This window comes from Python bivittatus, unplaced genomic scaffold, assembly GCF_059951505.1.
Source record: "Python bivittatus isolate LINGU-HERP-01145 unplaced genomic scaffold, Pbiv_v1 ctg000220_np1212, whole genome shotgun sequence".
In the NCBI taxonomy this organism is placed as follows: domain Eukaryota; kingdom Metazoa; phylum Chordata; class Lepidosauria; order Squamata; family Pythonidae; genus Python; species Python bivittatus.
In genome coordinates this window covers 8,896,546-8,921,185 of record NW_028277048.1, presented here as the reverse complement: position 1 = coordinate 8,921,185, position 24,640 = coordinate 8,896,546, and the positions used below count along the sequence as shown (strand labels likewise).

Sequence of the window (24,640 nt, the reverse complement as noted above, 5' to 3'; positions counted from 1 at the left end):
TTTGGGGGTGTAAAAAGGGCAGATTCTGAAAAGACATAGGGTGGACTGTTGCTTGGCGATTAGTTCCTAACATGGGACTCACATTTTCAACTGAGCAGAATCTGAAGGATGTCTCTGATTAATTCCCACTCAACTAAAATGGAGGCAAAGGGCTATTTAATTTGTCCTTCCCGCTGTCTTTTGTGAATAACAGCAAGGCCCCTTGCAGCATTATCTAACTAGCTGTGAATCGTTTGTGTTTATACTGTAACTGTTTATGGAAAGTATATTTCCACACTTTCACTTCCTTGTGTTTTTGGCTTGTATAGGACAGGGGATAAGCAAAGTGCTCAAGGAAATCTTCAGCCATGCAGCAATATTTGTTTACTATGGCAGAGATCCTGTGATATTTTACAATACTTTATACTGTTCTTATTATAGTGAATTCATTGGTAAACCAGTGATAACTGATAAGTATAAAATATAAGATAGATTCCCCCCCGCTTTTTTCCCTCTTATTAGTTCAAATCAAATCAAATCAGTTTATTGCAGGTATAAAGCCAGATACAGTAAATATCCAATAGTAGAACTGTTACATACATCTGTACATATAAAACAGAAAAACAGTAAGTATAATAAGATCTAAAAATAAATAAGAGCATGTATAATAAAATAAAAAATTAGTATTATAAAAAAGCAAAGAATAAATAAGTACCCAAACTTAGTTAATGGTGTGACATATTATACAGATGGGAGCACAAAACTGGGCAACTTGGGAGGATGTTTTGAGTCCTTCTTGGAAAGAAGTAACAGTAAGTAGAAATCCCACTCCTTGCCCCGAAATTTCTTCAAGATTGGATAAATGAAGGTCTGCCTAGAGTCCTTACATAGGGAGCAGCATAGTAGCACGTGGCTTAGAGTTTCTATTGAACCATCACCACATGGACATAACTGGAAGGACATAGGAGCACCCTTAAAAAGTTCAAAAAGGACTTCTGAGGGCAGTGCATCCGGCCTGGCTAAAGTGAAAGCCTTATGAAATTTCAAAATAGTGATGGATTTTGTTTGTATTTTTAGTTTGTACTTTTAATTTTTTTGTCTTTAAGATTGATTGTTTTATTAAAAAAATAATAAAGTGGTTTTTTTTTAAAAGGACTCTTCTGCCAAAACCTCTTGTGTTGTCCATGCTGCAAAAAGAGATATTTAAGTTTCCTTTTCACCTGCCTTGGAGCTTTGGTAAAAGTGGATGACGGGTAGAAATCTTGAGAGGGAGGCACCGTTTGGCCCTGCCCCTACTTCTTCAGTTTCTTAGGTGGCGATTTTGTAAATGCATGCAAGCCTTAGGGCAGGCTTGAGAAGAACTGGTTTTCTGGGGAAATAATCCCTTTAAATGAAGTTGATATTTTTCTTCCACTCCAGACATTGTGAGGTCCTGTGTGACTAATGTGGGGGGGGGGGGAGGCATGCAGTCTGGAAGAAATCTTTTGTAGACTTCAGTCATAGTTCAAGGCTTAATTTTACTGTAAGTTCCAAAATACACTCTTGCCTTTTCTGCACAAATGGACACTGTTTTGCTGTCGATGACATGGGTAATTATACCTACTATGGCTATTGTTCTAGTTCTGTCCTGTCACTGTATTGTATCCCCAGTATTAACTACCAGGATTGCAACTTGTTCTGCAGAAATATAGGAATATTCAAGCAAGTCTCCAACAAATAGTAAACTGGGAATTTTATTTCCTTTGGAATAAAAATGGACAGTCATAACCAACACATTTTAATGTGAAATCTTCCTCTAGAGAAGTAGATACTAATGGTCTTTTTCATTTCTCTCTGAGATCCTTTTCCAGAAAACCTTTGCTGAAAAACAAAATATCTACAGTTATTTAGGATTAACCAGGAACAGTTCATTGATATACATAGATATACCAATTAATAGTAGCTGTAAAGTCATGCTCCAGACCTACAGGCAATATGGCCATTTGCTTAATTTCATATATCGTTTGGCCCATTTTTAGAAGTTTTTTAAAAATAGGGCTATCCTATCTGGGCTGCAAAAATCCAGAAGACCACTAGAGCCAGCATGCTGGGGAAGTTAATGTGTTACAGTAGGACAAGGGGGAGTTAGTTACTGAGCCAGTCACTCAGCTCAAGTTATCTCATGGGTTAAGATGAGAAGAGACTCCTGTGTAAGCAATACTGACCTCATGGATGAAGGCAAGATATAAGAAATAAAAATAAATAAACTAGAGGGCAGCAAAGAATTAGTGCTTTCTGATCCATTTTTGACAGCCCAGATGTGGCAGCCCTAGTAAAAATGATCAGTTCATAACTCTAGCAAGAGGATCTCTTCTCAGCAACTCACTTGGAGCAGAAGAAGGAAAAGAGTGAAAGGGAGTAAAGGGAGTGTTAGAAAGCAGGGCTGCCCCTGCTGATAGGAGGACCAAGATAAGTGTTTCAAGAAGGGCCACTGTTGGTGAGGGTCAGCAATGCCAAAATGACTAGTGTGACCAGTGATCAAAGCCTCTTTTAACTTGTATGAAAAGGGAGGGCTTTGATGGCCCAGTCACTGCCATTTTGAGGTCATTGATCCCCCTGTGAACCTCCCTGGTTTCAAACAATAGGTTTTGAGTGTCATGAAAAAATAGCAAGTACCTGCAGTAGTTGTTTTTGTTGTCAATGCATATTTACCTGCCAGAGATGGGGCAAAGTACCTGTAGGAATTTCTGCCTTGTTTACTAAAATTTACACACCATTCAAAAGAGACAATAAAAAAGCTAAGAAGGAAACAAAAAGACCAGAACACATCCTCTCCAGCAGCCTACACCCAGATAAGCAGGGATTAACACCAGACAAAAAATCAAGCAGAAAACAATACCCTAATCAAGGAACTACCAAGGAGAAAACCACACCCCCACCAACACTGGGAGGGCAAGCTACTGTATATAAACAGGGAGCAAACCCCACACTCACTAGCACTGATGATGTTACCTACTTGGGTCATGAAACGTCTGCAAGCAAGCAACCAAGCTCAGAGAGTACCAAGGACTCCACTAAAATAACATGGCTGGCTTAGAGTTCTGTACCTTGATGTGGATAGTTGAAGGACCCAAGCAGAATTTGCTGTTCTTTCTTAGGCAGCAAAACATGTTAGATCAGGAGAGAGAGAAAGAAGGGATGTTCTATTGATGTTTATGTGTGTCCACCACTTGACTGGATTTATTTCTGCCTACTGCCAACATGTGGCCCCTAAGGAATACAACTCTTGAGAGACATAATTTTTGTGTCCCACCTTTGTGACATCATCCCATCCATCTTCTCAGTTTTAATTACAGTCTTCTCTGGTACTCCTGCGAAAGAAGGAACTGATTTAAGATAGTTGGAGCAAAATAAGTTTTTCAGATCCAGATCTGATATCAGATATAGGCTGCAATCTTATGCCTGTTATTTACCTGGGAGTATGCCCAACTGAATTCATTGAGGTTTATTTCTGAGTTGAAGTGGATAGGGTTATCCTTTTCAAACTCAAGCAGATGATTCCAGAATATTTATCCTTCTAAATGTATGAATGACTAGTTTATAATCATTTTATGGCCTTGCATTCCATAGCAGTGACTGATCTTGGCTCAAGCTGATATGGGTACTTGAAATTCACTGACATTTCCTATTTTACCCATGTAGATGTGAATGTTGAGTAGGACATTTTGCCATGGATTTGAACTGTTTTAGCATCTTGTGTTTTAGCAAGCATTTGCTTATTTATTTATTTATTTTCACATGTATACCCCACTTAAACCAGTCCTGTACTGTATTACTAAAGCTAACCATGACATACATCAATAATATAGTATAAACCTATATGAAATTTCATAATATATCACTGTCAAAAATACTTTCAAATACTAAATGCTGTGATATGTCACTTATTAAGTGTTTAAATACTATTACTTGCTTCATCAAATACTCTCATTGCTTATTAGCTATTAAATATTACAGACAACTAAACATGGTTGCATGTCAGTTATTAAATCTATTACATAACACCAGTGAGGTGTTGTCAGAAATACAAATACCACATATTGGCTCTGACAATTTGACAAATGATTTTGTCTGGAAAGTATCTGACATAAAAATTGGGGTGAGATACTTAACTTTACTTCAGCCCTCACCTCGGCTTATTTAGATGTCCACTCCATAAGCCCTTGGCAGCATGTCCCGTGGCAAGATCTTGGGTGAGTTGTGGTTCCAAACAGCTGGAGGAACCCAGGTTGCCTTCCCTTAGGCCAAAGGATGCTGTGTTGTTGCCTGTCATGCATAGACAAAGATAGCTCTCTTTGTTTTCCTTCCACCTTGCAGTGAATGTCGTAGTAGTAGTTGACGGGAACTGTATCCTCCAATATACCCATCGTCAGTCACCTTGTTCCTGCCTCTCTGATGGGCAGCCTCTCTTGCCCCGACGCCCTCCACCAACTTACGGTGCTGTGCCCCCCAGCCCCATTATTCCCAGAGGCCCAGCTTGTGGCCAAGAAGCTGGACCAGCCCCATCACGCAGGACCCGTGGACTCAGCGTCCGCTGTTGCACCAAAGCCTGTCTGGGCGACGAAGAGGAACATGCCGAGCGGCACCTCCATCGGGGGCCACCCTGCAGCCGCCTCACCCCAGTGCCCTTGCCCTGCAGCCCTTCTGGGCCCTGGTTTGGAGTAGGATCTCTCAATGGAGGCAGGCGAGGGGCTCGGGTTGTGAAGATCTGGGACCAGCAGCGATGCCCTTTGCTGGAAGAAGGAGATGTCATCGCCAAGGTGAATGGGGCTGACGTTCGAGATCTGAGCCCTGGAGAAGTGGAGAGTGTGTTGCAGGAGCATATGCGAGCAGGAGATGTGATCCTTCTGGTGGAAAGGAAAGGTGAGCGACATCAGCTCCAGGGACACAGGCCATGTGGCTTTCTCCCCAAGTCACTTGCTTAGCTCTGCCAGGCTGGGCTGGCATTTTGCTTCGCTTGCCTTTATGCCTAGGTTGATCCTGACAGCTGGAAGCAATCAGGAGTGGGAGCTCTGATCACTGCTTGGGGGGTGACAAAGGACCAGAGTTCAAATTCTCTGCCAGAGAAGAGGCACTATATAATTCTGAGACAAGGAATTCACATGAATACGTAAGTTACATTAAATTAAGCTAATACAAACGGTTTGCAAAATAGCTGTAAGCATGGTACCATTATTACGATTAACAATGCCCTCATATCTCACTTCAGTCACAATTGGAATCTCATCTTAACCATACCTGCATTAAAATCTCGCCTTAGCCGCAGTTTTCATAAGAGCAGCAACACTATACACTTAGCATGGATGCAACAGTATTCTTACAATGAATGAAGCATGAAGGGGAGACGCATTCCTTAAAACTTCCATTTATATGCATTGCAGAGCTGAGGCCTAGTGAAGGTTTCCAGGGTGCGTGGTTCTGGTTATTGAAGAACGCGTCTCTCTTGTAATTCACACTGTGTTCTTGCATCAGGAGGCACCAGATAGCATTCATGTATGCAAGGCCATCCCAAGACACTTGGATGCCTAAGGCCAAGGTTGAGAGGATGCCCTCTTCTATCCCATGTGCAAAAACAGTTGACTCTTTCTTCAACACTGGCAACGTTCCTCCACCGCGCCTGAGAACAGCAGTCTAGGTTCAAAGCTGTCCACATGGCTTTGTCCTCCGCCAAAGGGAAACGAGCAAAGAACTCAGAAGCACCTGCAGCATCTGCTGCCTGAAGTGCTTGCTTCACTTTGCCCAGTGATGGGGCTGGCCTTCAGGGGTCCAAAGGCAGTCCTAGTTGCTGTTTGTAGGTGGTGCAACTCTAAATGTTTTTTGGGGTGTTTTTTTTTTTGTGCCTTTGAGCCAGTGTTGACTCCTGGTGACTATCTGGACAGGTCCCTGCAGTTTTCTTGGCAAGGTTTTTCAGAAGTGGTTTGCCCTTGTCCTCTTCCTTGGGCTGAGAGAGGATGACTGGTCCAAGATGGCTTTGTGCCTAAGGTGACTAGAATTTGCGGTCTCCTGGTCTCTAGCCTGGTGCCTTAACCACTACACCAAACTGGCTCTCAAATGATCTTAGGCTAGCCACTATGCCATAAGGCTCAGACACCCATTTCACCATGAGAATAATACTGTTTTGCTTATGCTTACATGCAGCAACCTCATCATGTAAGCAGTGCTTTATAGCAGAAGAAACCCTGAAACAAGAGTACCGCATCTGTCTTGGTTCTTGCAAAGAAGCTTTTATATTGCCCAACACAGCTCTCATTCACACACAATATTCAACAGATCCAGCTTCTGACCAAAAGCTGCCCTTTTTTTTTTTTTTTTATTGTAAATGCTTGAATTCTGAATGTGTGTTAGAAAACTGGGGTATAAATGTTGAAAATAGGTAAATAGCTTGCTTGTGACACTCACACCACTTCATTACACAAGTAAGTCATAATAAATAGTACTGTACTCCTGGAGTGGAGAAAAAGGTACTCTGAGTGCTAAGAAGATGGGGCAGTACCCCAACTATAATACTCTCTTGAGGGAAGACTATAGAGGGCAATGAAAACTTTTTGTGCAAAAATTGTATCATTTTTAAAAAAATGAAATTTCAGATTTTGAATACTGATTGTGATTCTTCTCCATGCTTCACAATCTACCAGCATTTGAATTTTACAGTCTGACTGTTTTGGAATATGTGTGCATGACTTTGTTTCACCTGTTCAAAGGGGATTCTCTTAATTGTTTAAGCCAGCCTTCCCCAACCTGGAAATTTGGGTAGTTGTACAAGTAGTCCTCGCTTACCGACTGCCTTGTGCAGCAGCTATTTGAAGGTACAACAGTGCTAAAAAAAATAACTTTGCGACCAGTCCTCGCATTTGTAACCGTTGCAGCATCCCTCAGTCACTGATCACCATTTAAGTACTTTGCAACTGGCTTGCAACAGAGTTAATACAGAAAGTGGAAGTAAAATCATAAGTCACAGTCACATGATTTTTTGCTTAGCAACCGCATTGCTTTGCTTAACGACCAAAGGGGAAGTAAGTTCGTAAGGTCACTCATGGTCACATAATTTTCCACTTAATGACTATGTCACAACCAAGTTGCCAGTCCCAATTGTGATCGCTAAGCAAGGAGTACCTGTACTGCATCTGATGGGCACCAGATTAGGAAAGGCTGGATTAAATAGTGATGTTAGTATACAGTTAACTAAATGAGTTTGTATATCAGCACTTAAGTATCAAAAGTGTTCAAATATAATGCCAAATCATGGTTTTCAGCATTTCAAAAGCTAAGTGTAGACTCCACTGATATTCATGCTTTTCTTCTTTGAAATCACAAGGAGGACCTCAGAAGTTTCTCTTTGTATTTGGGATTAAAAAGTAAAGTCTCCTTCAAGATGAGCTCAACTTCTGCAGAATTCAGGGGCATTTCCATGTAATTTTCTTGACAGCAGAATTGGTCTGCCATTTCAGCTACAGCCCTGGTATTCTCTGGTGGTCTCCTATCTAGCTACTAACCAGATGTTGGTGCTGCTATCTAAACCAATATGTTATCTGATCCCTAAATGTGGTTAGAGAGCCAGTTTGGTGGTATGATTAATTCACCAGGCTGGAAACCTGGAAACCATTAATTCTGCTTTGGGCAGGAAGCCAGCTGGCGACTTTGGGCCAGTCATTCTCTCTCAGCCCTAGGAAGCAGGCAAGGGGAAACCACTTACAAAAATCTTGCCAAGAAAACTGCAGGGACTACTTCAGGCAGTCAGCAGGAGTCAACACTGACTTGAAGGCCAAAAAAAAAATGGTTAACTAAAACTGTGTTATAGTGAGTTAAAGGCTAACAATAATAGTCATTTATCCTACAATTCTGTTTGAAAACTGACTTTTCTATATGAAAAACAGCCATGTTTAGCTTGCTTCCTCAAATCAAAGTTAATAATCATAATTTGGTTAGACTTGGATAATACAACGAGCTGCAGTTTATCTTAAAGTTGACTGAATGTTTTTGAACATCTCCTTACAGCTGCACTAATGGATAACCAGGAGAACTTGTAAGCTTCAGGAGAGAATAGGTTCACTTTCTTTTCTTTTTTTTAATAATATTTTATTGAAATTTTAAAATTACAAGGTTAAAAGTCAGAAATGAAAAAGAAAATGAAACATACAAATTATAAGAAAAAGGAAAAGAAAACGTGAGATAAAGTAAAGGAAAAGAAGAAAGGCATGAAAAATAGCTTCCAATCTATCTCTGGTCTTGAGAATAGTAAGAGTGTCATAGGTGCTAGTTTTTAATGCATTAAATAGGAATAATTCTTTGTCAAAACATATCCCATTACATTTATAATCTAATCTTCAAATCCCCATGTAAGCTTCGCCCCGCCTGCATTTTGCAAGTAGTCCATCAAGGGAATAGGTTCACTTTCATGAGCTGAATCAGCCTGCTGTCAATGTTAATTGCTATGTGTAAAATGCAGTCATGTTACTGCATCCAATTTTGTGTTGGCTTCTAGATACTGTTGGCTGTTAACTCTGAGACCTAGAGAAAAGATTGCTGGGTAACAGAGGCTGATCTGGACTAGTAAATAATCACTTTAATTTATTCAAGTTAGGCACTGCCAGAGTCAAAATGACTCTGGGCAGGTCACAATATAACAACAACAACAACAAAAAACAAGAATTCAAAATCAATCCAACAAAACAAATAAGTATATACAGTACGTACACAGAAGACAGCAGCATTGCTGAACAGAAGTGGATCCCAGACAGCACGCAGATGGAACACATGCATTCCACCTTACGCTCTGTTGAAGAAAGGCAAAATATCAGTGATAGAAAGCAGATTTTGTCATGATTTGTGTGGTTCAAATTCATTTCAGCTCTTAATGGAAACATCTGTTTCTTTCAAAATGAAAACTAAGTTTAGTAAATACTATTTAGAGTGGTGGTTTTCATGTGCAAAAATCTGTCAAATTGATTTATAACTCTACTCTCTCACTCACATCAATTATTGACTCCAAGGTAAAACTTTTAATTATTTGCTATGTTTGTGTTCCACCTTTCCTCCAGGAGTTCAGAGGACACACATCATGCCCCCTCCCCCTGTTTTATCCTCATATCAACCCCATGGTGTAAGTCAGGCTTGTCCACAGTCACTCAGTGAGCTTCATGATTGAGTGGAAATTTGAACCTGAATTGCCATAGTCCCAATCCAGTGATTTAAGCACTAGACCATACTGGCTTTAAGAATCAGGAGTCCTAAAAACTAGATATGGGTATACCAAGGTTGAGGTGTGGCCAAATACTTCAATCTCTGCTGAGAATACTAGTTATGTCACTTGGTTCTGTAGTTTGGTGATACCCCTAACAAAATTTTCCCTCTGCCCTTCTTGTTCTTACAGGTCATCCCTCCCATAGGCATCCTCAGGAAAACTGCTCTTTTAGACAAGAACCTTTCTTGCCCAACTCCACTCATAATAAAAGAGGTCCTCAGGATATTTCTAATCCTTGGGGAGGTCCCCCAGGTGACACTTTGACTGTGACCAGTTTTGTGGGTCCTGAACCTCGAAATGTACTTGTGTGTCCCGCTCGTTGTTCCCAGAGGCTGAGGAGGCCTCGGCCAGCAGGAGGGGCTGGGGAACCCATAAGTGTGGATGGTCCTAAAGAAGAGCATGGATATAGCATTGCACTATCCACCGATGGAGTTGCAGCTGGAAGAGCCGGTAAGGAGAATAGAAAATATTGGGAATAGTCTGCATCCATTTCCTGCCAAAATTCCAAAGGTACTCAGTCATGCACTTTGAGCAGATTCCATGTATTTGCAAAACATGCCTTTGTATGTAGTTTGTTGCTGCCATTGCTACAACTGCTTTAGAAATGAAAACAGATGAGCTGGCCCTTAAAGAAAATCCAAAATACACAATTGCACAATTCTTTCGTTAGGTGATGTTACAAAAGAACACAAGTTTCTGGGTTATCTGGAACCCTTTTAATCAGGACAGGTAATACAAAAAGCAAAGAACAGAGGAAGAAAAGTAATTAGGTCACATGTTGTCATCAGTTCTAATTTAACCTTGTGAAGACTTTGGTTGTACACTGAATGTATTTGTCACTAGTGGGTTGCAGGTATCAGATTATATCTGGCATTCTGAGACAAAGAAGAATGATTTAACACCCACCCACCCCTTTCCCCAAATAAGTGAGAATCCAGATTAATCTTTTGCCTTAAAATATAGGGGGAGGGACTGCTGGCTCAGAGGAGAACAGAAGTAAAGAGAGAACAGTGAAATGGTGCTTTAGGCAAAAAAGTTGTTGAAGACACATTTAGAGGTTGGAGGAAGTAGCCTTCAAAATACAAAGACTCTCTTCAGGTGGGAGAAAATAATCTGGTGATAGATTTCATCTTGTTAAATTCTGTATTTAAGTAAAAGAGGGGTCTAGCTTCAGAATTTGGTATGTTAATTGTTTTATTATATTTTACTCCCATCGCATGGTTCTGTAGAACATCACAACATTGCATAAAGCAATCAAAAATGCCATGTCATATTTGTCATTATCAAAATAATACCTTTAAAAAACCTAAGGCAGCCCATCATTGTCACATAAAGCATCTCAGCCTGACATCTTTCAGTGTCTCTGTACTACAGCCATTGTTCAGTTTCAAGAGGAATAGCTATGTTGCTACAAAAACTCCAGAGTCATGTGACATCTTAAAGATTGCACATATATAACTACAGGACTCAAATCCATGAAAATATGCAGTAATAAATATGTTAATTTAAAAGCATACATGGCTTTTTGTGTTTAAGTTGGGGGAATCTATTTTCTTTCTTCATGGAGGGGTAAAACGTACATTTGTCTAAATTGTGCGTGTGTGCGTATTGGGGGCAGGGTGGGGAGACAGAACTAAAGAATGCTAAGAAGCAATCCAGCATAACAGTGAAACGAGGGTGAAGGCGGTGTAACTTTGAGGACAATCTTCTTGGTCTTTTGGCCCAATAAGCATGGAATGGGAAAGCAAACGCGACTGATTTCTGATCACTTGAGAAAGCACCTGTCTCTTGCCCTGTCTTGTGTTTAGAGAATTAGAAGCCTTAATTGTAGTTTCTGTGTGAGAGTAAAATAACCAGGCGCTCTCCACTTACACACACGCGCGTGCCTGCACACACACAGCGACTTGTTCCTCCGGTTCTGAACAGGTTAAGCGTCAGCCACTCCGTTCCCTCCCCTGAAAGTCCTTGGTTTATCAGGCAAAGGGAGAAATTCCTGAAAGGGGGTCAGAGAAGAACAGAGAGCAAAGCAGGAACAGCCAGGAGAGAGGACCCACTCCCTGTTTTAACTTCCTCCCTGATTGTTTTGTCATCCTTCTCTACCCGAAAATGTTTGAACAAGTCCAGACCTTCCTACGCCACATCCAGGACTTCAAACGTAAATATCCGCTGCCTACCATTTTGTTTGTAGTTAATTTGTTGGGGGGGGGGGGAGAGAAAGGGATGAAAGAGAGGTAATTTGGGGAGGATTTGTTTCTCTTTCCCCAGAGAGGGTCCAGCTTACCGAGGCTGAGACTGGAGGAGGAGGGAGAGGATCAAATTGGGGGTCATGTAAGTTTTAAGGTAGCTGCATAATGTTCAAAAATCCTCGTAGGGTTGATTACTATCAGTAATCAGAATGACAATTATTAGCATGGAAATCCTTCAATTCAGCTTGTTAGGGAGTTGAGGTGCACTGAAGATGTTAGGAAAGTAAAGATCCATTGTAAGATCAGAAGGTGCTGACCTGGTGTATGTGAGTAGCAGAAAGAATGTACAGTACATTGCAATTTGGAGAATATCGCTGGACAATGAATATCACCAATAGCAACAGGTACAAGTTTACCTTAACCCTACGAAGAAGAAAACATGGAGCAGATTTTTACCTAGAAAAACTGTGACCTTAGTGCTGATACTGAAAACAAATAAGAATGCAAGTGCTTTAATTCTATGTACCTGATCTCCCCCACATGCACACACCTCAAGTCCTCTTCAAGTGTTTTGTTTTGGGTTTCTTACACCTGCCTTTGGCTCGGTAGAGTCTGAGATTCAAGTGAATCAACAAACCAGATTCCACAGCTTGACGTCTTCTCATCCTGATGCATGTTGTAGGGGGCAAAGGGAGGTGTAGGTGTTTCAGGGACCCACCTGAGGAAGGACGACATTTGTGCTGGAGGCCTGGGCCATTTTTTTCCAGGTGAGACTGGATAAGCATCCAGATGGAGAGCTCTTAGACTTAGTGATCAAAAAATCAAAACAAAGTAAGGCGTTCTGCTGCAATTACATCTTTTCCTCTGAACAGATTTTCTCTGGAAAGAAAAAATGATGGAAATGAGAAAAAATGGGGGGCTTTGCAAAAGGAGGACATGACAATACAGATCTTTTGTTTAAAAAAAACGAATGAGCAATAAATGCCTCATCTGGAACAATCCTTGAGTCTTTGGAGGCTGGTGGACTGCAGTCTTTCTTTTTGTCATTTGTTCATGAAGCCAACCTTGTTTAATAGATTGTAGGTTCAATTCAAACATGAATCTTTTCCCTTTTCTTGCAGTAATGCGTAGGAGCATTCTAGACTAATGGGGCACAGGAAGCACCACCCAGGTAGCTGCTGTGTGCATGGGAACATAGTCCAAACAACCCTGGAGGATCTCATTGGTGTTCTGAGGCTACTATGAGCTAAGGAGAGTGAGTGAATATATACAGATTAAGGGTATCTGCTTGTCAGACAGCACAATTTCAGTGGCAATATGTGGTGGTGGAAATCTCCCATCTAGTGCCCCAGCTAAGTTAAATATTCAGGTTTGGGCAGGCAGACATTGACTTTGACAAATATGCAAATAGCTGATTCCCTCATTATATAGCACAAGGAATTGCGTTTTAGGTATGCTTATTCCCCTTTCAAGTGCAGCTTTGGTTCTCAATATATTTGGAAGGAAGGTTTTGTAAAAAAAAAAAAAAGTACGCAAGCAATTGTGGCATGCATTAGTCTTGTTCTTGACCATGGAGAGCAGGATGTCCAGGCAGCAGAGGAGATGTCATCAGGGTGGAGAATGCTGGTGCGATTGTATCTGAGTCTAGGAACAGGGCAGCACGGGATTAGGCCAGGATCCCAAATAGATGGATTGAGGAACATCTTGGTCTGTGCAAGCTGATTTAAAGCAAGAAAAACATAATCTGTAAATTTTGATCATGCACATCCATTGACAAGTTCCTCTAATTATTCCTCCCTCCCACCCCTGAATCCACACTTAATTAGAAGGGGACTGAAAGCAATTTTGCGACCTCATAAAGCGTGCTTTACTCCAAGCTACTTCTTGCAGGCTGGCCTCAGGGTGCCTGGAGCTGAGGTGTAAGCTAAGTATCAGGACGCAGCATGATGCCCCTCAGGGAGAAGAAAAAAAAATTAACACTTGTTTACATAAACCAGACCAAATTAGCTAGGTAACACCCCTGGGTATGGTGGAAGGTTCCTGAGTGAGAATTAAAGCAATTTAAAGTACACATACAATTTTGACTTCATTCTTTTCAGCAAGGTTTTTGCAAGAGAACATCTTGGTAGATTGTGCTCTAAGTTATTTAATATTTGTGTAGCGAGGAGAGGATTGACATATGGAATTTCCACCTGAGAGATCAGAAACCCCTGAAGAAGAAGAAAAAGGAGAAGAAATGGATGGGCTCTTCTCTCTTTTCCCATCCATAAAAAACATGGAAGAGGAAAAGATGGCATGCTTGTCCATCACTAGAAGTAGGAGCCCCTTTTCTGGAAGACTCTCAATATCCTGGATCTAGCAAGCCTAGGCATGGGGTGGGGAGATCACAAGGCCCAGCGGAGACTGCTTATCTGCAAAATTGTTTAGCAGCAGAAGGAAGTGACAGGCTTGGGCTTTGTAAGGGGATTCTAGGGAAAGGAGGGAGAGTCCAAAGCTCAATTAAGCTCCTATACTCTATAATTATCAGGGTCTTTCTCAAGAGAAGACAAAGAGAATGTAAACAGTGGAGCTGTAGCTTGGAGAAGGATACTATGATGCTCGTATAGAGATGCCTCAGATTATACCTTCTATGTTCTTTTGGGAGATCTTAAAGGCGAAAGGTCATATTTAGATTCCCCTGGCAAGATCTGAGCTGCTTGTTTCAGAATCTGATAACATTCCTGTATCTCAGAAATTTCTTCAGAGAATTCCTTCCACGCTTCCAGTCTAGCAAACTGGGGCCATACAGTTTCATGGAGAAAGTTCTCACTGGATCCTCACTTTGGGAAGATGTCTGTTCTTTGAGATGGGTCAGGACTCTGGATTGTCATCTGATGTAGGGTCACAGCAGCAGCAGCAGCAGCATCTCTATACAAATGTGTAAAAAAACCATCAGATTGACTAAAGTGGTATCCCAGATCCGAAACGGTTGACTGTTTTAAAAGGTTTGGCAGTGCTTTTTTCCATCCTCACTTATTTTTAAATTTTTTAATGTATTAATCACTTTAAAAGAAAAACAAAAAGAAGAAAGAAGAAAATGAAAAAAGAAAAAAGAAAAAAATGGTCCATCTATAAATGGACAAAGGAATTACCAAGATTGTACAGTTAGTGCTCAGTGTACCTTTGATTAGAAATTAACCCTAGAAAATATTAAGTTGTATTTAAGTACATTAAATTGTTTTAACAATGTAAGTAAGAATTTAAATCTCTGGGCTAAGTGCCCAAATCTCCAGTATTTGTTGTTTAAAAATACAAAAGGAAAAAAAACTACTAAAAACACTGTAGGTAAATATTAGTTTCTAATTTCCCCTTTATTGTACTCCAACTAACATGCAATACTTATAGACATTTGGGGGGAAAAATGGGTGTGTACTGCCACCCCCACTTACTGATCCATCTGCTCTCTCCTCTCAGCCAGTTCCCTGTTGCCCCATCAGAAAGAGAGCCCCTCTCATCAGGAAGACAGTGGTCTCTTAGCCCGGCTGACCCATAGTGACGTTGGGAGTGTCTTCCGGCAGGCAGGGAACCGGGTCCGCATGAAAGTCCGGAATCGCAAGGAGGCCGGTGAGTGATCTCGGGGAGAAATAGGGGAAGAATTGGGTGGTGGGGAAAGGGGACACCAGATGGGGAAGTGGAAGCCAGGGGCCCAAGGAAGGAGGAAGAGGAGGTAGATTGGTGCTGGTGGAGCTGAGGGAGTGGAGTAAAGAGAAAAGGAAACATGGAGTAGCAGACAGCACTTTCCCCAAACTGTCCCAAACTGATTCTGTCCATTTGCTTCCAGGAGTTTCCAGTGATTTAAACGCTGCGGATATTGATGTGGGGGAATGTCCACGGAGCCCCAGCTCTCCCCTCACTCAGCCTCAGGTATTGAAGGTCCAGCAATGGAGGGCCCAAGCCCAGCAGGGTTAGGAGGGTGTGGCAAAGGAAGGTTGGCGTGTTAAAGTGGTGGCCAAGGACAAGAGGAAAATAGGAATTGTAGGAGGAGAGCTGTGTTAGTCTCTGGTGGCCAAAAATCAGGAGGAGTCTGGTAGCATCTTTTATGACTAAGACATTTTATGAAAGGGCATGAGCTTTCATGAACTGCGGCTCACTTCCTCAGTTACTTCATTAGCATTTGCAGAATATCCTTTCTCCAATATAAGTGCTTCTGAGCCTGATGTTTTTAACTTCCCCACAAATTAGGAGATGGCATCTGAGGATGTGAGCTTCAGCTCATGAAAGCTCATGCCCTTTAATAAAACATGTTAGTCAGAAAAGGTGCTACCAGGCTCTTCTGAGGAAAATAGAAATGAGACTGGGCTAGAGATACCTGGAAGGGTTCTTCTGCAGGCTGGCTATACTGGGACTTGCCTCCTTTCCTGCTTCATGCTGGTCCTGCCCACACTGGCCTTCCACCTCAGGATTAGCTCTCCTTGTGCCACTGGCACACCTCTTCCTCCATTGCCATTACTTGCCACAGTCTGTGAGAAGGGGCAGAACATGATGCCCATCTGCCAACCGATCAGGAGATTCAGAACCAGTGACAAGTCCACCTGGAGGGAGATGGGGAGTTGGATGGTGCCTACGGTTTCTTCAGAAAGGAATGGTAGAATAAGTGTGAGGAAAAATAGCAGAGTGGTCCAGTCAAGGGGTTGGAGCATGTGCTCCTCTTGTTATAGGAAATAATAATACTATATGGTAATTATAAAATTAGAATAGCAAGTACAGTGAGGTGCAGCGAGATCTGCAAGAGGGGGTGTCAAAAAAAGTCCAGGTAACAGCCACATCCTTGTGGCCCAAGCCACGCCCCTTTTTGCATAAACAGGAGCAGGCCTTTGGCTGCACAGCCATACCCACCATCCTGACTTTTTTGACCTCCTCCATGGATGGCCATGAAGAGAGGTCTCAATGCTGCTCAACCATACCTGCAGAGATTTCTTCTTCTGAAGATTCAGTAAAGCCTAAGAATTTGCGGGAAGCACAGTAAACGTTTTCGATTAGTTGAGCTAAAAATCTTTAACAACCCGTGTTACATATTTAACACATTCTGTTGAGTCTGAGCCACTTGGCTTTCTAACTCACTTTGTTCCTAGGAATGAATTACAGTTTGAAGTGAGAAATCCAAATGCCTGGTTCAGCTTTCCCCAACTTGATTCCCTTCAAATGTTTTGAATCCACAATTCCTGAAAGTTTTGGTACTCCCAGTCCACCTGAAAGCATTAAACTGGGGAAGGCTGAGACAACATAGAGACAGACAGACAGACAGACAGAAGGAAGGCTGTCTGGCTGCTGCTGATCAGGCAGCAAGTGGTTGGAGATGGCTCTGCAAACTGCGTAATCAATCAAGCACAGGTCATTCCCCTGGACTGTGTTTGTGGTCTCTAGCTAGTTGCAAGGAACACCTGTCCCTTTATTTGCGGTGGACCAGAATGTGTCTTTAGGGCTCAACCACTTCCTTGTTACATTGGTTGAATATTGTCTTCCTTTTGCATTGCGTGAGGCAAAAAAGCAAATGGGTGTAATTTAATAAAGGGTATTAAAGTTGTTAACTTGCAGTTCAGATCAGATTTTATTCATAGTTAGGGAACTCATAGTAATTTGGGCTCAATGGCAGTGCAGCTCAGATGCCGTAGTATTGTTTCACATGTGACTCCAACATTAAATGATGATTGGCAGTGCACCTCCACCAATCTAGAATCTTTCAAGATTGAGGCAGGGTTGTTTTTATAAATAAACAACAAATAAAATAAACATATTATCCTATTGTCACAGGTGAAATTCTTTTCCATGTTATAGTGTATCAAACACAGTATTTTTCACTACATTCAGTTCACACACAATCCTGCTGGGAATAATCAGATGATGTACAGTACCTGTAAGGTGTATCCTAGCCCTGTGTTTATCAGCCTCAGCAGCTTTATGCTGGCTGGGGAATTCTGGGAGTTGAAGTCCACACACCTTAAAGTTGCTGAGGTTGAGAAACACTGTCCTAGCCTATTTACAGTACAGTAGTAGCTTTAGAAAGATGTAACTGTTGGAACCTCCATGATCCAAGAGCATGTATCTCTTGAGTACAGACAAATGCATCATTACCTATATTGAGTGTTTCTTGTGAATGCATAGATTGCAGGATACCTCAATGGTTTCCATTGCAGGAGATAGTTTGGCCCCTAAAATAATGTTTTTATTCACACAGTTTTTCTGTGGTTGCTGTTGTTAAGAAAAGACATTGGATCAGCAGTCTTCTCTGGATTGTGATCTCTCTCTGCTCCACAGGAGGCTGGCCAATATTCTGTGGAGCTGCTACGAGGGCCCAGTGGCTTCGGATTCAGCCTAAGGGGCGGAAGCGAATATAACATGGACATCTATGTCTTAGCTCTCATGGAAGGTGGGCCAGCCCAGCAATGTGGCAAGATTCAGGTAGGTGATGTTCTCAGGAAATGGGCACCAATGCAAAGTTGCTGAGGCCAGGCAGGTGTGGGTTGGTTTCATTCCCTAAATGGGGAACCCTCTGTGTCCCCATGGAATTCTGGGGCATAAATCTATAGAGTTGAGAGCTCCTGTCAGCTTGGAACAAGAAGCTTATAAGATTTGTTGAGACTTGCAGATGAAAGTGACTTTCTCTTACACACACACCTGAAACCTGAGCTGTTGTACAATCTAGCATTCAAGAACATACGTTGGATCAAACATAGCAGCCAGCCCTCTAGTCCTACATTGCTGTCTCTTGGCAAGGGACCATGTGTGTAGTATCTAATTCCAAGGTGTTATACATCAGTCTTCCCAACCTGGTGCCCTCCGCTTGTTTAAAAAAAAATTCCAGAATTCCCCAGCCAGCCAAGCCATTACAGAGAATTCTGGGAGTTGAAGTCCACACATCTGGAGGGTAGCAAAGTTGGGGAAGGCTGCTATAAATTGCCTTGCATCGTGCAATATAATTCTCTTTTTCTTCCTCCTCCTCCCATTTTCCTTTCCTCCATTTCCTCCAAAAGACACCTTTCACGTGGCCAACTATTTTAGACATATTCAACCCACCCAACCCAAACAACCAAGCTCAGAGAGCACCAAGAACTCCACATATTCAACCCATTTAAGTGACCTTCGATTTCTTTAGATCCCGTTTGCTCTTCATCAGGATGGAAGAGATCTGTCTACACATAGAAACACTGGAACAGTTTAGGACGTCCATATAGCTCTGCGATTGCACACCAGCATATTTCCCAATTCTCTTCAAACATAAAGGGATATTAAAGATAGGAATTCCTGTCTTTGATGCTGATTGTGACCCAGAATTTCCTCTTTGAGGATTATCGCTATGACACTCTGTAGTAATAAAAAGCTTGCAAGTCCTTGAAGCTAATTTTTTTTTAAATATAGTTTTCTTTTAATAGATGGAATATACACTGCTGGATGCCTAAAAAGTCCTTCAAGTATATACAAAACTGATATATATAAAATCTTCACTTATCCAATTCACTTCTCATTATAACTTCTAACGCAAGATTCACCATCCAAACAAGAGTTGGCTTCTGTGCCCTTACAAGCAAAGGAAGCAACTTCACAAGTAATAGCTTAACAGTCCCTTGCAGTGTTGTCAAATGATTGGTAGCACTTGATCAGATTCTCTTGTTTTATGACACCACTGGATAGTCCTCGCATATATGGAACATCTATTTAATGGTATAATATGAAGTTCCACCTTAAGAATGTCATTTGCGAATCAGGTTCTAATCTTATCTCAGCCATACCCAGTTCTAATCTTATCCTATTACTGTTAAGTAATTTTAAGGAAGTCATTACTCCACAAGTTTCCATCTGAAATAAAAGGGTAATATACTTGCCTTCCCAACGTGTCCTTGAAGAATTTTGGAGCTAACATAAGCAAAACACTTTATGCTTTTTGTAAATACAGCTGTGGATATTTGATGCATACAAGAATTTCATATCCAATGCAGAATCTGACAACCTAGGAAAAAAATATACGGGTGGTCCTCATTTAGCGACCACAATTGGGACTGGCAACTCGGTCGTTAAGCAAAGTGGTCACTAAGTGAAACCGCAACTGTGCTGAATCTTACTTAGCTTTCCTTTGCTTTACAGACCTGCGAAGGTCGTAAATGTGAGGACTGATCGCAAAATTATTTCTTCATCATTGTCATAACTGCAAATGGTCACTAAGTGAGGCAGTCGCTAAACGAGGACTGCCTGTATTTTCTAGCTCTCATCATTTGTGAATAAAAACTTGAAAATATATAGAAATGCTTTGTGAAAACTTAGCCCACACCCACAACTTGTTTGTGGGGATGGTGGTTTTTTCATGCTAAAACACTCTGATAGGTAAGCGACCAGCTGGTGGAAATCAATGGGGAGTCTACAACAGGAATGACGCATGCCCAGGCGGTGGAACACATCCGCAGTGGTGGGAGCCGAATACGATTGGTGCTGAAGAGGGGCAATGGATTCATTCCCGACTACGGTACGTCCATGCCGCCTCTGGCCCCTCCTGCTCTCTTCCCTTCCCTCTTTAAAATAGAAGTCATCTGATTTGCACTAAATATCCTGCTGATGCAACAGATGAACAAGGCATAGGTTCCAGTCCATTAGGGGTTGACCTACAACGTCCTTTTTTCAACCTGCATTCTTTATTGAATGGCAGGACGTTCTGGTGACTCTTACTCTAGCTCTAAGCAGAGGGAGAAGCGGGCATTAGTCTCTCTGACTCAAGAGAGGAGGTATAATCTAGAGCAAGAGATCATGCAATCAGCCTCTCCCCAAAAAGCCTCTTTAGCTGCGTCTTTCCTTTGGAGGGCCTTTGCAGAAGCAGGTTTTGAGTCTTCAATATTCACCCCTCTCTCCTCTTCTTTTTTCTTTCCTGTCCCGTTGCCCTTCGTATGTCCAACCCTCCATGCACTAACCCAACCCACACATGATACTGTCTGATTCCCTCTTCCCACCTAATCTGTGCCAACTTCATCTTAACCTTTCTGGTCTGTGATTGGCTTCATACCACTACCACCACCCCACCTTCCTGATCTGTGCTGGCCTTGTGATTTTCCTGCCACTTCCTCACCTCCCCAAGTCTCTATCTGTCTCCGCCCCACAGGGCAGCTGCTGGCCAGCCTGGCTCTCTGCGTGACCAACTCCCCCCGGGGGGAGCCCTGCTTCTGCCTCGTGGGACGGGTCGAACATAAATGGTGGGTGCCCAGCCCCCAGTGGGACCAACTCTACCACTCAGCCACTCTCCACCTCTTCCTTTATTTCCCCAGGAATCACATCTACAATAGCATGTAATAAAGGGAGCTCCCATCACTTTCTGTAGGGGAAGATGATCCTGTTGAAGCCAACCCTCCCCTGAATCCCCCCCATCCCCATTTAATATCCGTCCTTAGTCTCCCTGATTTCTTTCCCTAGCATTATCCCAAAGAACTTTATTCCAAAGCTTGTGTATTCTTCAATTCTGCATAGCAATAGAAAGGGAGCAGAAGGTGGCATTAGCTGCATAATTCATACACTTGAGAATGTCAGTTTGAAGACAGATGTGATATTTTTAGAGCAATGATACCGATTAACTAGAATTTATAGTGTTAGAAAACCATGTTTGCCCAGGCTTCTCTGCCAAGATCAATTTTTTAGAATAAATTTACCATCAGATCCAGTGTTTGCTCTTTTTTAAAGCATCTTTCTAGCCATTAGAATCTTAGAGATCAGATTTAAAGTTTAGGGCCAATATTAGATAACATCTTTAAAAGCAGAAGATAGGATTTGAAGGAGCTAGGACAATAGGGTCCTGCATCAAACAGTGATTAATAGAATAAATTAAGCTTTCATAATGCAGAATTTAGATATTTTATACTGTGCCCCACAGCTATCATTGCTTGTTATTACTCCCTCATTTTCAATTTTTCAATTGGTTTATTTCGAATTCATTTTCCATGTATTAGTATGTTATGAAATATAATCACATTTCCTCTCACACACCAAAACTTGCCCTGCCCATTAAGAACCTCAAAATCTAGAAATCTCCCTGCAACCTGCCTAGAACAGGCATGATCTGACAAGAGATCTGTGTTAGCTACCCAAGGCAGACATTTGGTAGAACATTATTACAAAATTCTCCTGAAACGCCAAGGGCCAGAAGGCAGCTGAGATTCTGCCAAGGTGCACAGATCACTCTTTCCTGGGTTTTTTGACATATTCTCCAACATCATAGTTGAATGAATCTCTTTAAACTGATCAGGGAAATCATTTCCAAAGGTAGAACTCTTGTCCTGACAGAATTAACCCATGGGCTTTCTAGAGACAAGTATTCTGGAGATCAAAGAGCAGTAAAGTGAGAAAACTGGATGGTCTCTTGGAATAGCCTAAGAAGCAGCAGATCCTCCTAAGAGAAGGCATCCTCTAGCAACGTCTTCAGTAGTCTAGACTTCTAAATAGTAGATATGGTTCCCAACCACTGAATATTTGGGTCCCTTTGTTTGGCCAGTAAACTATATTCTGCCAAAAAAGTAATCCTGAGATATCTAAGAATCTAGTAAAGTCTGGATTTTACCCTGGGTCCACCCTACCAGTAGCTGCCTACCCTGGTTCCACTTTTATCTGGTTTTGACTAGAATGCCACCATTTCTGCAATCTAATATCAACCACTACTTAGACACAGGCAGTGGGATTTGGTTCTTTAGGGCCTGTCCTGCCCACTCTCTCTTCAAACCAAATCTCTCTTGTTCTACTCACCAGTCTCCTGTTTCTCCTAGATCATGAGTTCAGCCAGAGCTCCACCAAGTTGCAGCAGGTGCTAGAGGCTGAGGACAAAGCTAGGCACCGTCACAGGAGACCAAACCGGTCCATGGTCTCCCAAAACCTGGGACAGAACCTCGGCGATGGAGATGACAGAGAGGCGGCACTCTGTGACATCAGGCAGCAGCTCCCCAAAGCCCACCAGTCTGGCCAGTTGCACCAGACCTCCAGCAAGGCTCAGGGAGAGGAAGAAAAGGACAGAGAACAGGGTTGGAGGCCTCATAAGCAGGGAACGAATGGGGAGGGGGAGAGTGACAGCTACAAGCTACTTTCCCCCCGGCCCAGCAGGAAATTGCGGTCAGACTTGGTCCCCGGGCCTTGGCTCGTACCCAGTAAGGAACGACTGTCCCGGGCCCTCTGGGGGGTCTGCATGGGCCAGGGAGAGGAAGAAGTACAAAAGGGCAACCCAGGGAGAGGGAAGGGCATGGAGGTAAAGAGACGGAGTTAAGCCAAGCACCGCTGGGCTCAGTGCAGCCATGTTAAGAAGTATACAGTGCCTGAGGCTAACGGCACTGGCCATCTCCGTCTGGATTCGACCATATGATTCTCCTTTCCAGTGTTTGTTTTTGTTCAGGGCCCTCTCCTCCACTCACACTGTGCAAAGGCATTTTCCGTTTTGCTCTCCCCATCCCATTTCCTCACAACCACACTATGCAATGATAGTTTTCAGAAGCCACTTCTTGCAATTCTCCTGGAATTAGGCAGCAGGATTTTCTATTCTCCGGCTGCCGTTCCCTCTTCCCAAGAACGGTGATGGTGTCACCATTTCTACAGTCTCCAACCCTTTGTGGACTGCAGCTTTCTAATGTAGTGCTTTTGAAACGCCATTTCTAGAAGCCCTGGGCTCTTGAGGGGTTTCTCCAATGAGAAGACTACGGCTGGCAGGCGAGTTACCTGGGGAGAAGCTTATTGCTCATCTTGCTCTGCACAAGGTGGATCTCAGGCCGTCTGCAGCATGTTCTGCAGCCTACAAGGATTGCAGTGTGAATGTGCATGGAACTGGGCTTAACTCAAGCTGAGAACTACGTAGGCTGGGGCACCTTTTTCTGCTCAGCCACCCAGAATGCAGTTGTGTTCTCCCCTCTGCTAGTGGCAGCCATCGGCAGCAAATGAGCATGAAACCTCCTGCATACTAAAACAGGCTGCCTGCTGGATGGGATTCCTATCAGCCTGTGCCCCTCTGGTTCGGCTGCCAGCCAGCAGGCAGTTTCAGCATGCCTCAGCCAGTCCCAGGCGCACCTATTCGCCAGCGTGGTTGGTTTGGTTTCTGTCCGTTGTGAGTTTCCATGCTGAAAAATCAGAGCAAATGTGGAGTTGCTCCTTGCAAAGGATTGGGGCGAGAGGAAGGGAGACAGAGCACCTCTAAGATCTCATGAGCAGAAAGTGCTGTGTCAGAAAAGCAAGAAAAAAGTTTGATCTAAATTACCTGATTGATAGTCCTTTGCTTCTCATCAAATCTATTGTTTACCAGTCAGTTCCTTCCCTGATGTAGAAAACTCTTCATAGCATACTGGGGAGGTGGGATGTTGGCCCAAGCCTTAGACATACAGACATACAAGTCGGCCTTGTGTTCTCTCTCTTGGGATGGGGGAGATACCATGTGCTTTGCATGTTGCGTGCAAACATGAGTCGATGTGAAATGTGCATGTGTCTGCGGGATGCATATGGTTGAACCTTGGCTGGGCTTGTGCTTCACAAAGTTCAGGAGTCATTCACGGGCACATTCTGCATGCCAAAGCCATGATGCATCTAAGAACTCAACCCAATTGCATTCAGAAGGCACACCAAGCCAGGTTTCAGAAGCAGTACTGTCACCCACATTTCCTGTGCAAAGAAATGCTGGGTTACAAATCTGCATGGAAACCACATCCCTCAACCCCAGGGTCTGACTCTGGGGTGCATTTACCAAGGTTGGCTGTTTCTGATGGAAGGAAGAGTCTTTGAAATCCACCCACAGTGTCAAGTAATGAACATGGGCATGTTGCCCATCCATAGAAGATCCTCTGGGATGAAACACTGAAGCGGGCTCTTCTGCTGGTTGTAGACGCAACAGTGACTCAACAGATCCAACAGGGTCAGAGTTGCTGAGTAATTCTGCAGGTGCCTTTTGGCTTTTTAACTGGAGATGGAAAGACAGTGAGGAAGCAGCTGTAGTGCCGCGCCGTTATGGAAAGCAAATTATTTTTTAAACGTAAATCTTATAAAAATTATTACACATTAAAAGATTCTGATTTTTAAAACTGCTTTTGTTGGCTTCCTTTTGCTCCCACGAGCTATGTATAATTCATTTCTGAATCTGCAAGTGTTCTTTAAGGTTCGAACATCAGTACTTGCTTCTGGCGAACTTGCTGTAGCACGGCCTGGGTGAGCCAAGCGGATAAGA

General features: G+C 42.7%; 1 protein-coding gene and 1 long non-coding RNA gene across 4 annotated transcripts in view; one reads left to right on the top strand and one right to left on the bottom strand.

Moving 5' to 3' along the window:
* Nucleotides 1–11,365, bottom strand: LOC148216254 (uncharacterized). Its single transcript, XR_015795641.1, has 3 exons — nt 11,132–11,365; nt 8,713–8,791; nt 1–4,284 (listed from the first exon to the last, which is right to left on the bottom strand). It is a non-coding gene; the product is annotated as an uncharacterized LOC148216254 (long non-coding RNA).
* The window catches only part of MAGIX (MAGI family member, X-linked), a 30,728-nt gene extending 6,233 nt beyond the window's left edge, over nt 1–24,495 (top strand). The window contains exons 4-11 of one of the 3 annotated variants that reach the window (XM_088137815.1): nt 4,336–4,881; nt 9,389–9,709; nt 14,899–15,048; nt 15,266–15,348; nt 17,740–17,883; nt 19,801–19,939; nt 20,567–20,657; nt 22,215–22,353. In XM_088137815.1, the coding sequence (XP_087993941.1) occupies nt 4,336–4,881; nt 9,389–9,709; nt 14,899–15,048; nt 15,266–15,348; nt 17,740–17,883; nt 19,801–19,939; nt 20,567–20,657; nt 22,215 (1,475 nt within the window). In that variant the 3' untranslated portion in view covers nt 22,216–22,353. Of the gene's footprint in view, nt 1–4,335; nt 4,882–9,388; nt 9,710–14,898; nt 15,049–15,265; nt 15,349–17,739; nt 17,884–19,800; nt 19,940–20,542; nt 20,658–22,214 lie in introns of all 3 variants that reach the window. The other 2 variants (XM_025176828.2, XM_015890954.3) reach the window with 2 other exon arrangements.
* Nucleotides 24,496–24,640: the final 145 nt, after the last annotated feature.